The sequence below is a fragment of the Natrix helvetica genome, assembly GCF_964273705.1.
Source record: "Natrix helvetica genome assembly, chromosome: 12".
Lineage (NCBI taxonomy): Eukaryota > Metazoa > Chordata > Lepidosauria > Squamata > Natricidae > Natrix > Natrix helvetica.
Window position 1 is genome coordinate 16,824,653 of NC_138556.1, and position 16,310 is coordinate 16,840,962.

General features: G+C 45.4%; 1 protein-coding gene across 1 annotated transcript in view; it reads left to right on the forward strand.

Moving 5' to 3' along the window:
- Positions 1–1,276: 1,276 nt before the first annotated feature.
- The window catches only part of ARIH1 (ariadne RBR E3 ubiquitin protein ligase 1), a 31,332-nt gene continuing 16,298 nt past the window's right edge, over positions 1,277–16,310 (forward strand). The window contains exons 1-4 of the mRNA XM_081964642.1: positions 1,277–1,992; positions 11,183–11,250; positions 12,897–13,041; positions 15,202–15,294. Coding sequence (XP_081820768.1) covers positions 1,588–1,992; positions 11,183–11,250; positions 12,897–13,041; positions 15,202–15,294 — 711 coding nt within the window. The 5' untranslated portion in view covers positions 1,277–1,587. The remainder of the gene's footprint in view (positions 1,993–11,182; positions 11,251–12,896; positions 13,042–15,201; positions 15,295–16,310) is intronic.

Genomic DNA, 16,310 nt, shown 5'->3' on the forward strand with positions numbered 1-16,310 from the left:
GTTTCCCCTGACCTAGGCATGGTCAGAAACCAGCCATCGTGGTTTGTAAATAAAGCTTCATCCCTGACATTCTCAGCTTAGTTCTTGACAATGTACAAGTCACCTCACCATTAGGAAATAAAAACGGGGATCAGCAAGGAAAAAGATCTTTAAAAACATCCAGACTGCCCCTTAAAAGATTAATAGTTTCTATCCTTGGGCTGTCATACTCTTAAACACAAATCACTCCACGCAGATGTGGAAATGCGTGTCTAGTTCTTTTCCCTCTAATTACTTGCATAAGGATTATTCCTTATACGATTTATGTTGTTTGCATTTGTTGTCACGGATTGCACCAGTGAGGCTAAAACTAATTTCGTTGAATACATGATGTATAATGACAATAAAGGCTATACTATAGGAAAACTGTAAAACGACTCCAGGGCATAAATGCAGCGGCTGTGTGTGTGTGTGTGTGTGTGTGAGAGAGAGAGAGAGAAGCAAACCAGACTAAGATTTGTCCAGGATGCTTAACCATGGTTTATTTAGCCCCATGTTCTGGGTTCATGGGTAAAAGCTGCCCGAGACTACTCCATAACCCAATTTGATCAGCTTGCAAGGCAGAATTAAGTCCCAAAGGTGCTTTTTCAGGAGGCAACTGGAGTATCTTGCTTTTCCTTTGGAAGACCTTTGGCTTCTCATAGGATAGGATCCCCGCTATCCTGTCAGAGCTTGTTTTTTTTCCTTTGAAGAAATTTCGGTTCTCATCCAAGAAGCTTCTTCAGTTCTGCCAGATCTTCTCATCCAAGAAGCGAAAGAAAACCGGATGTGTGTGTGTATGTATGTTGTATATATAAAAGAATCTGCCATGCCAAGCCGGCTCAGCATTTAAGCTGCGGGCCTCGTGAGGAAACCAAACCGCCCTCCACACAAACACGCACCCCCGCCCCCTCACACAACCAGCGTTTGACACACCCAAGATGGCGGCCGCCATCCCTCTTTTATTTTTACCCCCCCCCTTTGTGGCGAGCAAAGGCAGGCGGGCGAGGGAACGCGCGCGCGCGCGCGCACCCTCCCGAGATGACTCCCGCGTGACCAAATCCCCTCCCAAGCCACGCTCAAGATGGACGCGGGAGCCCGCCCACTCGCCCTAGCGAGAGAGGCAGGGAGAGAGAGAAAGAAGGGGGGGAGGAGGGATGGGAAAAAAAGGCGGGGCGCGGCTTTGCCCCGCCCTCCGCCGTCGCGGCGCTCGTCGCGGCGCGTCCCGCCGTGTGCGTGCGTGCGCCGGTGCGTGCGTGCGTGCGTGGTGGCGTGCGTCGAGGTGACGGAGCGGGCCGGACGCGTCCCTTTGTTGGCTCAGCGGCGCCTGTGAGGAGCGGCGGCGGCGGACGGGCGGGCGGGCTTGGTGTGGCGATCGCTCCGCCGACAGGAAAGGAGGCGTGCAAGGCCCGAAGCCTTCGGATCCCAGTGGGGGGGGAGGAGGAGGAGGGCGCCGCCCCGCTCGCGGGCCCTTCTCCGCCCGCCTCGCGTGCTCCGGCTGCCGCCCCCCCGCCCCACTCCCCGCGCGCGCGCGCGCCCGCCCGCCCCCCCCCCCGCCCTCGCGCCGCCATGGACTCGGACGAAGGCTACAACTATGAGTTCGACGAGGACGAGGAGTGCAGCGAGGACAGCGGCGCCGAGGAGGAGGACGACGACGAGCCCGACGACGACGACGAGCCCGACGACGACAACCTCGACCTGGGCGAAGTGGAGCTGGTGGAGCCCGGGCTGGGCGTGGGCGGCGAGCGCGACGGGCTGCTGGGCGGCGAGACGGGCGGCCTCGGGCCCGGCGGTGGAGGAGGAGGAGGCCTCGGCGGCAGCGGGTTAGGCGGGCCGGGCCCTGGTGGAGGCGGAGGAGGTGGAGGCGGCCTGGGCCACGAGCAGGAGGAGGATTACCGCTACGAGGTGCTGACGGCCGAGCAGATCCTGCAGCACATGGTGGAGTGCATCCGAGAGGTCAACGAGGTCATCCAGGTGCGCGTGCCCGCCGCGCGCCGCCGATGGAGGAAAGGAGATAGAGAGAAAGAGGGCCGCGCGGGCTGGAACAGAAGAAGCAGGCCCGGCGGGAGGGAAAGGAGAGGAGGAGGGGGCGCTGGGAGAAGCTGCGGGAGCGGACCCCGCCAGCCACGCCTTCAAGGGGCGATGCTGCTGGATGGAGCCAGAGCCCCCTTCTCTTCTTCCCCCTCCCCCGCAGGGAAGGGCGAGGGGAGGCGGCAGAGCGATCCTTTGCCCGGCATTGCCAGGCCGAGATCAGCCCCTCTCCACTCCACTGGCTGGAGACATCTCCGGCCTTGCAGTCCCTGCCTGGAAAGAGAGGGGGCGCTCTAGAGATGGCCAGGAAAGGATTAAGGTGCCCTGTTTTCCTCCTTTGTGGTCACTGAAGTGCCCCCCCCCCACTTCAGAGGGGTGAATTGGGGTCATTAGTAGAGGAGAAAGGATAACCATGCCCCCCCCCCAGTTGCTCTGTGGGTACTTCAGAGGGGAGGGGGGAAATCTGAGTAACCACAAAGCAACTAGGGGGCGGAGCATGGCTATCCTTTCCACTAAGAAGGACCCCGATTCACCCCTCTGAACCATGCTTTGTGGGCACTAAGGTGCCGCCCACCTTCAGAGGGGTGAATTGGGGTCTTTAGCAGAGAAGGATAATCATGCCCCTCCCCCAGTTGCTTTGTGGGCACTGTGATCTCCTCCCCCCCTTCAGAGAGGTGAATTGGGGTCCTTAGAGAAGAAAGGATAACCCTACAGCTGAATTGCACAAGAAATGCAGGAAGGAGAAGAGCTTGGCCGGGGGGGGGGCACTTCATGGTGCATGCCAGGTGAGCAGTGACTAGTCGCCCCGCCAACCCGGATGGGAACATGGCAAAGGCAAGAGTCATCGCCCTCCTGTTGGCATCACCCAGAGGGGAACCCCAGGCTTTGTAGGATCTGACTTCATATTCTTGGGAGGGTTTGTGCGGTAGGAAGGCTCAGCCGTCCCAGTCTGCAGCTGAGTGATACTGGCATGAATCCTTTTTGGGTGACCCCGGGCAGCTGCTCAGGATGGCAACAAGGGCAGGGCCCAGGAATGTACCTATGTCTTGGCATTTTTGAGAGGCAGGACTGTGTGTACCCAGTTGTTAAAAGGGATTGACTCAGGTTGGGTACAAGGGAAGTCCAATACGGAGTGGCGTTTCCATTGGTACCAAAAATATTCTAGAAATGTGATTAGAGAGACGGTGTTTCTTATTTCCTGGAACTTTTAACAAACCCTTATTGTGGGCAAGTGTATTTTGCATAGGATTGGCTGCCTATTTTGTATCGCTTCCTGTTGATGTCATTGATATAAATGGGGACCAAATATTTTTTTAGCCTTTATAAATATTATTTCACATTAGGGTTATAGTTACAATTATATGGTTACAGTTCACACATCCAAACATCACATTGCCGGCTCTGAAAACAAATCTAGGAACATCCCAGATTAAGGCTTGAGTTATTCATAATCTGGGCATTTTATACCTTCCAGCTGAAATTGGCATCCAAAGTTGCACAAGTTATAAACAATAAAATGGTTATTAGCACAAGCGTGTAATTGCAGTTCCTGTTGCTAAGTAAGCAAAGGTGTTAATTAGACCAAAGAAGAGTCTGCTCTAAAGATCAGTCTTGCTCCTGCAATGGGTTGGAATAGTCAAGTTGACTTGTAAGGATCAAAGGTGCTCTTAGCCTTCAAGACAATTCAAATTAGACAAACGCGGTCGGGAGGTGGACTGTAATTACTAAATTTTAAGCTGCGCAAAAGTTTTGCCTCTAATTTGCATGGCTAATGGCAATTGCTGAGTGCTAATGATGGATAGGCTTGGTTGAATTGATTTCCTGGTTTTGTTTGAAAAACTCCTGGTTTAGCATAATGGCTATTTTGAGACAGAGGTCCATATAGAAACATGGACACGTGTTCCTTGTTTTAGCAGCATTTTCAGCAGTTGTTCAAGAAACTGAGGTCAGAATAGGATGGGGAAGTGGTGCGTATAGTTGTCTACATCTTCCAGGAATAAATAACCATTTCCTGCGAAGAAGGATGGTAATCTGTAATCCTTTCATTCCACAAATATGTCCAGTTCAGGTAAGCGATCAATGCTCAGCGGATGAGAAAGCTGTATTTCTGCTTCCAAGAGCTATTCAGGTAGCTGTTCTCAAGAATACCTGAGCAGCTAGAGTCCCTGGTCTTCTCTTGAGTGAGCATTCAAACAGCCCACAAGGGGCTCCTATCCTTGTCTATGTAAATATTGCACGGTGTACCTGTAACATTGCATACCTAAGACCTTGTTGAAGTGCTGTTGAAGTGGCTTGCAATAAGCCCCCCCTCTTTCTATCCCAAGTTTCTTCAGGATTGGCTTGATGGCCCCAGACATTGGCGCTCATGTCCCTGAAACTCCAAATATATATATTTTAAAAACTTCCAAGGGTCATTCATGATGTGTTAGGCGAGAATGCCTGAGGTGGTGAACTTTAGCCTGTATTTTAAAGAACTCTCCTATGACATGAGTTCTTCCTTGTCTTCCTCTGTGGTTAATAGCACTCACAGCCTTGTGCTTACCTGGAGATTTGCTCTGACTTTAGGAAGGTGGAAAACAACTGAACTAAACACACGGCGGTGATTTACTTTTGCATTGGGAACTCACAAACAAGGCGACGTTAATCCTCTGAAGATTTGCTAAAGGAAAGGGAAGAACAGCTTGACCCTGGTGCCAAGAACTTGAGTGGTAGTTAAAGCTGGGTGAGTAATTGTGGGTGTGGATGGGCCGTATTCCTTCCGCTTCCCAGTTCTAATTGAACGGGCCCAAATCCAGAGCTTATCTTGCTCTTAATCTTCGATACAGAGGCGCAGTGTAAGGATTGACAGTGAAGGATGTCTTTGTGTCTGGCAGGTCCAAGGTCAGCTTTAAGAAGGCGTTATTTGTTAAGACAACTTGGTTAACGGACTGTCTTATCTTGGAATCACGCTGTTTCTTTATATGAACGGGTCTCTCAACTTTTGACCCTTGCTGCAGATTGCTGGGTAGTCAAATTTTATTCACGAAATAAACATTAGAATTAAGGCCCTTCCGTGGTTTGTCTCTTTGTTTCTTTTCTTTTGTTCATTTTGGGATTGAGAGAGGAGCAAGTTGCCACTCTAGCCAAATGAGGTGGCACGCAAGAAGGACTTCAGGGTGGCATTTAGGTAAACTTGTCCTTAAATTGTAAATGTTATATTGCTTGAGAAGGATTCAAATATTGCCAGGAAACCCTGCGAAAAGAATATTGTCAGGTGGCTTTATCTCCTCATATGTGAATGCAGGTGCATTCCTTTTAAATAGCTGGCATTTAATGTCTTCCGGAGTACCTAATGCAAAAGATGCTAAGTTAAGCCTGTGTTTTTGGCCCTTCTAAATGAAATGTGGGCCAGATTTCTCTTTGCAGTCCAAAGCATGTTTTAATATTTTGGAAACACCGAAGCCTCTGAACATTTCATTTGCCTTATTATTGTTATTTTTTAAAGGCTGCGGAAAAGAAGAAGAAAATTGAATATGAAGTGTGTTTGTTTGGTATGTACGGCCTGGTGCCCAGCGGTGGGATTCAAAAATTATTTTACTACCTGTTCTGTGGGCGTGGCTTGATGGGCTACCGGTTCTCTGTATTTTTCTTTGCTCCGTATGTATGAAAGTAAAAACCACATGCTGGCTACAGAGGATTAATTAATAATGGCATTACAGGTACTCCTCGACTTGCAACTACAGTTTCAGCCCCAGATTTTGTTGCTAAGTGAAAACAGTTCAGCGAATTTTGCCCTGTTTTACAAACTCTCTTGCCACGGTTGTTAAGTGAATCACTGCAACAGTTAAATTAGCAACACCGTTGTTAAGTGAATCTGGCTCTTGGCTTGTCAGGTGATCACATGGCCCCAGGGCACTGCAACCGCCATAAATGTGAATCAGTTGCGAAGTATCTGAAATTCTCATCTCATGACCGCTGCAACGGTTGTAAGTGTGAGAAACGCTCACAAGTCACTTTTCTCAATGACGTTGTAACTTTGAACTGTTGTAAGTTGAGGACGACCTGATTTTGTACATAGGCTCCGTAAGTGACTTGAGGTAAGTTTTGACATTTGGAATTCTTCCAATTAAAATTAAAATAAAAAACAACCCAGTAACACTTAAAACTATTACTGGGCTGATGTGAAGCCATTTGTTTTCACTTGGGTGTTTTTAATCTACTGGAGATTTTTATTTTGCAATTTTCCCCTATCGAGCAATAAGCGTTTCTCTCTGCCATTCTCATTGGAGTTGCTGGGAGTCGAGAGACTCAGATTTGAATTCTGCCGCAGGCAAGGAAGCTGGCTGACTCTCTGCCCGAGATTGCAAACTTGAAAAAAAACATCTGTCTGGACCAGGGAGGTTGGTTTTGGTTCAAGACCCTCAGTGGAAGATTATTCCATCCAGCTGTGAACTAATTCATAATGTGTGTGTGTGTGCCAATTTACTGTATGTAGCAGATTGTATCAAAATCAAAGATTTTGATTTTAACCAAGTGTGTTACTCTGCCTAAATATTATCCCAAATGGGAAAGTATTGATTTTTTTTTTTTAAAAAAAGGGGGTTATGATTTCATTATTGCTATGACATCCTCAGAAATCGATAACCCTGATTATTTAGGTTGAATATTTGGAAGGATTTCCTGGTCCTGCAAATTGCAACACTCAAGTTTGCACAAATTGCAACACTGTGGCTGCCTCTGTGTCAGCCTGCATTCAATTTATTTACCTTTTATATAGCTGGATTTTTTTTCTTTTCTTTTCTTACAGCGGGTTGAAAGTGGACTAACGTTCCTCTCCTCTGATAGCATTGGCTGTGAGAACGATTACATTTATATTTTGTAGCGAATCGGAAAGCAATATGTTGATGCGGGGGGGGGGGGGGAATGGTGGTTTGGTGGTTGGCCTTGAACTGCAGGTTTCTCATTAAGCTATGATGTGACGGGTGGGCTTTGAGCCAACTGGGCTTTCACATAGTTTTGAGATTAAAGTGAACATTTTGAGATTAAAGTGAACAGCTGATGTTCTTTGGGGAGAGGAAGCAACGTTAGAACAGTGGAGAACTCTTGTAACGAAGTTGGAAAGCCACCACCTCTATGGTAAATGTCTATGGAGATTCTCGGTCATCCAGCACAGGGTTGTCCCAAAGGTGCTATTTTTCAAGGGGCAACTGGAGTTTCTGGGTTTTTCTTTGAAGACATTTTGCTTCTCACCCAAGAAGCTTCTTCCACTCACGCAGAGCTTTCCTTAGTGTCTGTGGCTGTAAAATAGAGCCGGAACTAATTGTGACAGCCGTCCCAGAAATTAATACCATTACTGAAGCTATCGCTTGTAATGTTCAAACGGCCTTACAGATCCTGGATATATTTTTAACTTCAGAAGGGCTGTCTGCGGGGGCTGGACATCTGATCTCTCTCTCTCTCTCTCTCTCTCTCTCTCTCTCTCTCTCTCTCTCTCTCTCTCTCTCTCTCTCTCTCTTTAATCACTCACAGTCTTAGAGCAACAGAGTACAGAGATTATCATGCTAGCACAGATCTAACTAGAAAAGAAGTGTTATGTAACATGCTGCCTTAGAATAAAATGACTGAACTTGGATGTGTTTTTTTTAGGCTGCAAATATTTTCTAAATAGGTAGGACTTTTGGTTAACAAGTAGAGTTAAACAGATCTTTTAGCTGTATTTAGTGAAGGCCTGTGACATTTGTCCTGAATTCTGGAGAGAATTTTGTAAGGGGTGGGGGGGAATCTTTCTTAAAAAATGCTTCGGTTGCTAGCATCGAATGAAATCGTTTCAACATCCAAATTTTATCTTTCATGTAAACTTGATGGAAGATTGTCTGGTCAGTTCATTGTTTTGAGAAGTAATAAACAAAATTCCCAAAGAAGGCATTGGCAAAACATTTCTGTATATTTGCCAAGAAAACTGAATGCGGATATGTCCACTTGTTCACCAGAGCTGATTTTACAGACATATTTGTCTTACATATCCTAAAAATTGACTCGAATTATATTTAAATCAGACTGTATTCCTGTTCCTTTTGCATTCTCTGATGTTCAAATATAGTGGCATCCTTGCCCATCATATGGATGTTACATTTAATTACTTTTACATACTTACATCTCTGAATAAAGTCAAAAATTGCAGAGGTTAAACTCTTCCAAGTTGGGAAGGCTTTTCGTTATTGTATGAATAATAAATCCTTGAAAGATACTTTTTTTTCTGAATAAAGGGCAATGACAATGTTCCTCCAGGCCTTCCTGTCCTCTACCATCCTCTGGAGTCCATTTAAGCTCTGCTTCGGTGGCTCCATCCATCTCCTTTGTCATCCCCTTCTTCTCTTGCCCTCAGTCTTTCCCAGCATTCGGCTCTTCTCCGGTGAGTCCTTCCTTTTCCTTAGGTGGCCAAAGTATTTTGAGTTTCTTCTTCAGGATCTGACCTTCTAAAGAGCAGTCAGGACTACCTGTACTCACATTGTAAATGCTGTTTAATGTGAAATAAAGCCAAATATCACAAAAACCAAAGTCACACTGCTTATATCTCAATACAATACAATAGCAGAGTTGGAAGGGACCTTGGAGGTCTTCTAATCCAACCCTCTGCCTAGACAGGAAACCCTATACCAGTTCAGACAAATGGCTATCCAACATCATCTTAAAGACTTCCAGTGTTGGGGCATTCACAACTTCTGGAGGCAACTTCTGTTCCACTGATTAATTGTTCTCACTGTCAGGAAATTTCTCCTTAGTTCTAGGTTGCTTTTCCTTGATTAGTTTCCACCCATTGCTTCTTGTTCTACCTTCTGGTGCTTTGGAGAATAGCTTGACTCCCTCTTCTTTGTGGCAACCCCTGAGATATCAGAAGACTGCTAACATGTCTCCCCTAGTCCTTCTTTTCATTAAACTAGACATACCCAGTTCCTGCAACCGTTCCCCATATGTTTTAGCCTCCAGTCCCCTAATCCTCTTTGTTGCTCTCCTCTGTACAAACCTCAATCTCAATCCTCTAAATATTGGGGCTTCTTTGTAAGTCATGATTGGGTGGAATCTCTCAAGAATTCTGGTTTTCTGGTGTGTCCTCCTTTGGTTTGGATTCTTCTGCCAGAGATTACCATGGTGGATAGGTAAACTAGAGAAGGCATTTCTGGTTGGTTCTACAGCTCCCTCTTTCAGGAGGAGCGAAGTGGGAGCTACCTTATTGCATGCAGGAGCTTGCTTTGCTTGCATTAAGCCTTAATTTCCCAGATATTTTGTTTATGATGAGATGTGAATGTTCCTGGTATGTGTCAGCTGGGCTGAGCTATTTGTTGTGCCTGGAGAATGGTCCTTTACTTATGCAACAGTAAGCCCAGTTGCACAATGAAACATTAAACTGACATTTAATAGCTAAGAGGATTATACTTATATGTCTTACCTGCCTTTCTATTTGTGGAAATCTGTACTAGGAATCCTTTTTCGTTTCATTGGGATCTGTGGAGTATGTAAATAGCATGGAACATTCAGAATAACTTAAAATCTGGATTATTATTTTTTTAAAGCTGTTTCCCTGGACCTCCCCGGATAAGAAGCCCAATCGGGCTTTTGAGCGCATGCGCTAAAATAAGCCCTCCCCGAAAATATTGCAAAGCAGCAGCAGCTATGAGGTGACCACGCTCGCCGCCTCCTGCACCTCAAAAATAATAAGACCTCCCTGAAAATAAGGCCAGGTGCTTATTTGGGGGGGGGGGTCGTGAAAAGAAAATAAGACCCTGTCTTATTTTCGGGGAAACATGGTAGTCAGATTCTTGAGTTGGAGTCTGGTCTTAACATTGCCTGAATGTATTAAAAAAGAAAATGAATTAAAGCCAAGCATTCTAGATCTAGTGTATTTAGGGCAGGGGTGTCCAAACTTGGGAACTTTAAGACTTGTGGACTTCAACTCCCAGAATTCCCCAGCCAGCTACCAATAAAAGAGAATTATTTGTAGCTCAGGGTTAAAATGGGGGGTCCTTGGTGCTCTCTGAGCTTGGTGGTCTTCCTGCAGATTGTTGCATTAGCACTGATAATGTTGCCTAGTCTGAATTGTTAGGAATGTAACAGTTGGGTCAGCAATATATAAACCATGATGGTAGTACTGTAGCTTTTAAGTACTGCTGTAATGTGATTGGTTGCTGTTACCTCAAGCAGCCATAAGAGGGAGCCAGAATGACTGTTAGCTCTCTGTTTGTTAGATGCTGATCGGTGAATACTGCTATCGTGAGTTACTGTGAGTTTTGCTACTGTTAGCTGCTTTATGTGCTGAACTGATTATATGATACTGGACTGTGTTCGATGGATAACTGACTGACTGAACCGTGTGTAAATTGAACTCTGAATATCTCTATTTTCCACATAAGTAAAATACTATTCCTTTTACTATTCGGTGTCCCTGTATGCTGGTTTTTGTGTTCTCCAACACCACTCTCATTACTTTTCTCTGCACACTCGCTCTCCTAACGGGGAGCTTTCTTACCTAACATGAATGATGAAACATCTGCAAGAATAAAAACCAAGCTACCCCACAATCCTCCTCCTCCACAGACCCCCACTCTCTTCTAGCCCTAGTTTGGGAAATGAAACATCTGCAAGACAACACCCAGGAACACCACGGACCCCACAATCCTCCCCCCTCCCCCTTCTAACACTGATGAGGTTACCTAGTTGGTAATCTGCAAGGAAAACAAGCTCAGAGATTACCAAGGACCCCACAGCAGTCCTCCTTCTCCACTCTGCAAATCCCACTTCCTTTTGACACTGATGATGTTACCTAGTTGGGTCATGAAACATCTGGAAGAAAACCACCAAGCTCAGAAAGCCCACAAGTATCCTTAGTCTCTAGTGTGTTTTAGCGGAGTGGGGAATTCTGTGAGACATATTCCACAGCGAAAAGTGCCTTAAGAAAATTTTCAGGTTCCACAATTTTAGATTTTGCTCATTATTGACCAGCGCTGAGGAGGCAACTGGTTTCAACTTGGATTTGCCTTTGAAATATTTATGCCGGTTATATCAGACATAATTGGGAGGGGTGGGAATGAAGTTTTGGGAGAAAGGGCAGAGCTGCTGCTCCCATTTCTTAAAATGACTTTCCTTCTTCCTCTTCTAGAATCCGGCCACCATCACCAGGATACTCCTCAGCCATTTCAACTGGGATAAAGAAAAGCTGATGGAGAGGTAAGTGTTGGGTGTGTTTGGGGGGGGGGGGGTTCCTCTGTGTGTACATGGACTGGAGGTTGGTTTTGGTCAAGGAATCCCCAAACTCGGCGACTTTGAGGACCTGTGGACTTCAACTCCCAGAATTACCGTATTTTTCAGACTATAAGACACACCAAGGTATAAGACGCACCATGATTTTGAAGATTTTTTAAAAAGGTTTTTGCGCTCCTTAAGCCTCCCATACCCTCTGCACATCTCATTTTTTGCAAAACGAGGGGGGGCATGCAGAGTTTTGGGAGGCTTGTAGAGTGCTCCTGGGGGCTGGGGCAGAAAAAACAATTTTTTGCTTGATTTTGCCCTCCCCAGCCTCCAGGAGCACTTTGCAAGCCTCCCAAACCTTCTGCATGTCCATTTTTGCTGAGTGGGTGGGGTTTCAGGAGGCCAAAAATGCTATATTCAGTATATAAGATGCACCCAGGTTTTCACCCTCTTGGGGGGCGGGGGGAAAGGTGCGTCTCTGAAAAATACGGTACTCAACCAGCATAGCTGGCAGAGGAATTCTGGGAATTGAAGTCCATCGGTCTTAAAGTTGCCAAGTTTTGCAGTCCTGTAGTCGATGACCGGATGGGCAGAAAAGTCAAGGGGTTGGCTAGGAGAAGTTTGTTGTTCTCAAGCGATTATATGTAAGGGGTTTATTTATTTTCTTCCTTTGGAGGCAGCCATCAAGAAAGCTTCACAATAAATATTGCAACGTATGCATTATTGGTTAGAAATGCATTCCTAAAATTGGTTCTCCATCCTGCTACAATGAGGCAATGATGCAGCTGACTAATAATATAGTTAAAGAAACTCGATCAGAAAAAAAAATAACTCTTTGATAATCACTTGGTCTTTCTCCTGGGTAGCCAGAATAGCAAGAACTCAACTCTCGTGATCCTTACATTCTTCAAACAAATAAGGAGTAGAACATGGGCTATGTTTGTGAGCCAGGCCCTTGACATTTGAGGCTACTTAGAAATCAAAGAAGCCCATTGAGGTCCCTTGGGAGGAGAGGAGGAAAAATGTGTCTTTCTTTGGGCCAGTTATTGGAAAATTACATGGTTTGGTTCTTTTGAAAAATTCCTTACACAATTCATAAATTCAACCTGGGTGGTATAATTCCATATCTCTCACCACATACTTTAAAAAGTGTGTGGCACCATTATGCGGCCCATCCTTAACCAAAGATGCTAACAGTTTGGAATTGGTTGTGGAATAAAGTTAAGATATTTGTAACATGAGATAAAGGGGATTTTTATTTTATTTAATAGAAACAATTGGCATAGAGACATAAGCTGCTTCAGGTTGAGGACCGCTGCTTTAGATTGCTTACACAGCAACAGGGATCTGTGCCCTGAAATGACCCTTTGAAGCCGGGTGGCCTACTACTATTTTTGCCATTTTAAAAACAGAAACACCAGCAACAGTTTTGTGAATTTAGATAAGCAAGACCCTCTGCCTCTTCTAGCTAACAGAGGAATTTAGACACAGGAAAGTTTGAGTTTATATACAGGCCCCGGAGCTCCTGCATCGCTGGGTGGAATTGTTTTCAGCATGATTATTTTTTAAGGTGGGGTTTTTTTATGATCATCATTATTCATTAAGCTTCATTCTTCTTGGGGTAGGTACTTTGACGGCAACCTGGAGAAGCTCTTTGCGGAATGTCACGTCATTAATCCTAGTAAAAAGTCTCGAACACGTCAGATGAATACCAGATCATCTGCCCAGGACATGCCGTGTCAGATCTGCTATCTCAACTATCCGAATTCGGTGAGTGCCTTCCAAATTGTGCAACCTATATAACTTGAATATATACATATAGATATATTTCCTTAACTACCATATTTTTCGGAGTATAAGACGCCCCAAGATTTTGAAGAGGCAAATTTTTTAAAAAGGTTTTTGCACTCTGCAGACCTCCCAAAAACGGCCCATTCTTTTTGTCATAAAAAAGGGCTGCATAGCCTTTAGGAGGCTTGCAGAGTGCTCCTGGGGGGAACATTGAGCCAAAAATGACATGTTTTTTGCTCATTTTTGCCCTCCCCGGACCCCAGGAGCACTCTAAGCCTCCTAAAGGCTATGCACGGCCATTTTGGTGAAGGGGCGGAGTTTTGAGAGGCCCAAAATGCTGCATTCAGTGTATAAGACGCACCCAGATATTCAGCCTCTTTTTTGAGGGGAAAAAGGTGCGTTTTATACTCCGAAAAATACGGTATCTGTGTGTAATTTGCAGTCCTCTTATAGATAAAAGGTAAGACCCAGGATTGCACAAATAGACCAATAAATGCCAGATAAATAATCTCTAAAATCTTGAGGGAGAAAGAAGAAGAATGCAGCGAGAAGCTACCCGTTAACGGAGATGTTCAAATGCCTTTTTCTTCTGCAGTAAAAGAGACATGATTACATACCAATGATTCTGGGTTTTTTTCCCCCCTCGTTAAATACCTCCCTAATTTCGTTTCCCTTTCCTGTCTCTCTCTGCTTATCATGCCTGTCTTGTGATCCGATTTCTGCTTCTCAAAGACCTTTAAACATGCTCCACCTACGGGGCTTTAGAGGCACGTAGGTCTGCTCACATAAGATGGTTGAAATTCGCGATCCTCAAAATGATTGCAGAGCTTCTGGAGCAGCAGAGTCGGAAAACAAGTATTCAAAGTTACAATGGCCACGGAATCAGTGCTTTATAGCCTGGGAGATGACTTACTTGTTTCTAAATGGCGACTGAAAAAACGCAGGAAATTACTTCTGGTCACATGTGTGCCTCAACTTACGACTGCAACAACTTGCAGCTGTAATTCTGGGCTCAATTGCAGTCGTAAGTCGAGGACAACCTATCCTTGTACCCCCAGAATATTAGAGGTGCTGGATTGCCCAATAGGTTTGGCAGATGCTGTAGATAGGGATAAAGTGTCCTGGAATCCTAGTGGACAACCATTTAAATAGGAGCCAGCCGTGGGCAGCAGCTGCCAAAAAAGCCAACCCAGTTCTAGGCTGCATCAACAGAGGGATAGAATAAAAATCACATGAAGTGTTAATTCCATTTTATAAGGCCTTGTTAAGGCCACACTTGGAATACTGCATTCAGTTTTGGTTACCACGATGTAGAAAAGATATGGAGACTCTAGAAAGAGTGCAGAGAAGAGCAACAAAGAGGATTAGGGGACTGGAGACTAAAACATACGAAGAACGGTTGCAGGAACTGGGTATGTTCAGTTTAATGAAAAGAAGGACTAGGGGAGACATGATAGCATTGTTCCAATATCTCAGGGGTTGCCACAAAGAAGAGGGAGTCAAACTGTTCTCCAAGGCACCTGAGGGTAGAACAAGAAGCAATGGGTGGAAACTAAACAAGGAGAGAAGCAACTTAGAACTAAGGAGAAATTTCCTGACAGAACAATTAATCAGCCTCCAGAAGTTGTGAATGCTCCAACACTGGAAGTGTTTAAGAAGAGATTGAACAATCATTTGTCTGAAGTGGTGTAGGGTTTCCTGCCTAAGCAGGGGGTTGGACTAGAAGACCTCCAAGGTCCCTTCCAACTCTTGTTATTCTATTCTAAGTATATAAAGCAGGGCTTAAAAGTTCCAACATCTGAACATGTTCTAAATATGTTGCCTTAATGGGAGATTTTGGCAAATATGCCAGCTTGTTCATTAGCCATCTTAAATTACATTGTTTTAGTGCGAAAAGCGCAGGAAGGGTGGCAGCCTGATTGGGATACTAGGGGGTCAGGAATTCTGTGTGCATTTCCTGGTCAGTGGCTGCTGGGATGAATATTTGGGGCAGACCCTTGGGGGAGGTGGGAGACCTCCCCCGAAGCCCATGGGGTTCAATGGTTGGGCTGTGTTATTCTGGACCTGAGAAAGATGCTGCTACCGTCCAGTTTCAGAGCTGTGAAAACGAATAACGCTAACAACGGTTTGTCTTTGCAGTATTTCACTGGCTTGGAGTGTGGACATAAGTTTTGCATGCAGTGCTGGAGTGAATATTTAACTACCAAAATAATGGAGGAGGGCATGGGACAGGTAAAAGTCTCCCATCTTGTGTTTATACAGAAATGAAGATTTTAAAGAAAGGGCTGCATCATCCTCCAACTGTTCCTTGGATGAAACACACACACACACACACACACACACACACACACACACACACACAAATAAAGAAAAATATTGGGAAGCAGCTGAGAATTTGTATTGTTGGCACTTTTCAGAAATCACCAGCAGTAGAAACTTGAGACATTGCTGAGAAAAGCCGGGTGGGGTCTTGCTGGCATGTCTTGGGCCTCTCCTATTAAGATCTATGGGGAGAAGGGAAGCATGGAACCGAAGCCCACCTCAGAGAGCCTCTGGAAGCCGGGTGAAGGAAAGGCAGTTTTGACTAGTGGTTAAATGTCTATGGAGATACTTAGAAAGAAAGCATTGTGAGGCTAGTGGTCAAGGCACCAGGCTAGAAACCAGGAGACAGTGAGTTCTAGTTCTTCCCTAGGCGTGAAAGTCAACTTGGTGACTTTGGGACAATCACCAGGAGGTTGTGAGTTCTAGTCCTGCCTTAGGCGTGAAAGCCAACTTGGTGACTTTGGGACAATCACCAGGAGGTTGTGAGTTCTAGTCCTGCCTTAGGTGTGAAAGCCAACTTGGTGACTTTGGGACAATCACCAGGAGGTTGTGATTTCTAGTCCTGCCTTAGGTGTGAAAGCCAGATGGGTGACTTTGAGCCAATCACCAGGAGGTTGTGAGTTCTAGTCCTGCCTTAGGTGTGAAAGCCAGCTGGATGACTTTGAGCCAATCACCAGGAGGTTATGAGTTCTAGTCCTGCCTTAAGTACAGAAGTCAGTTGCATGACTTTGGACCAGTCTCTCTCAACCTAAATCCCCAGGGTTGTTGTGGGGAAAACTGGAGGAATATAAGTAAAATAAACAAAACACAGTTTTGCACTGGTCTGGAATTTTTTTGGGGGGTGGGGGTGGGAATGCTTCTCTAGAGGTTTTTTTTTTTAGAGACCTCAATACCTAAACTAATCAGATGTGTTCTTTCCTGTCTTC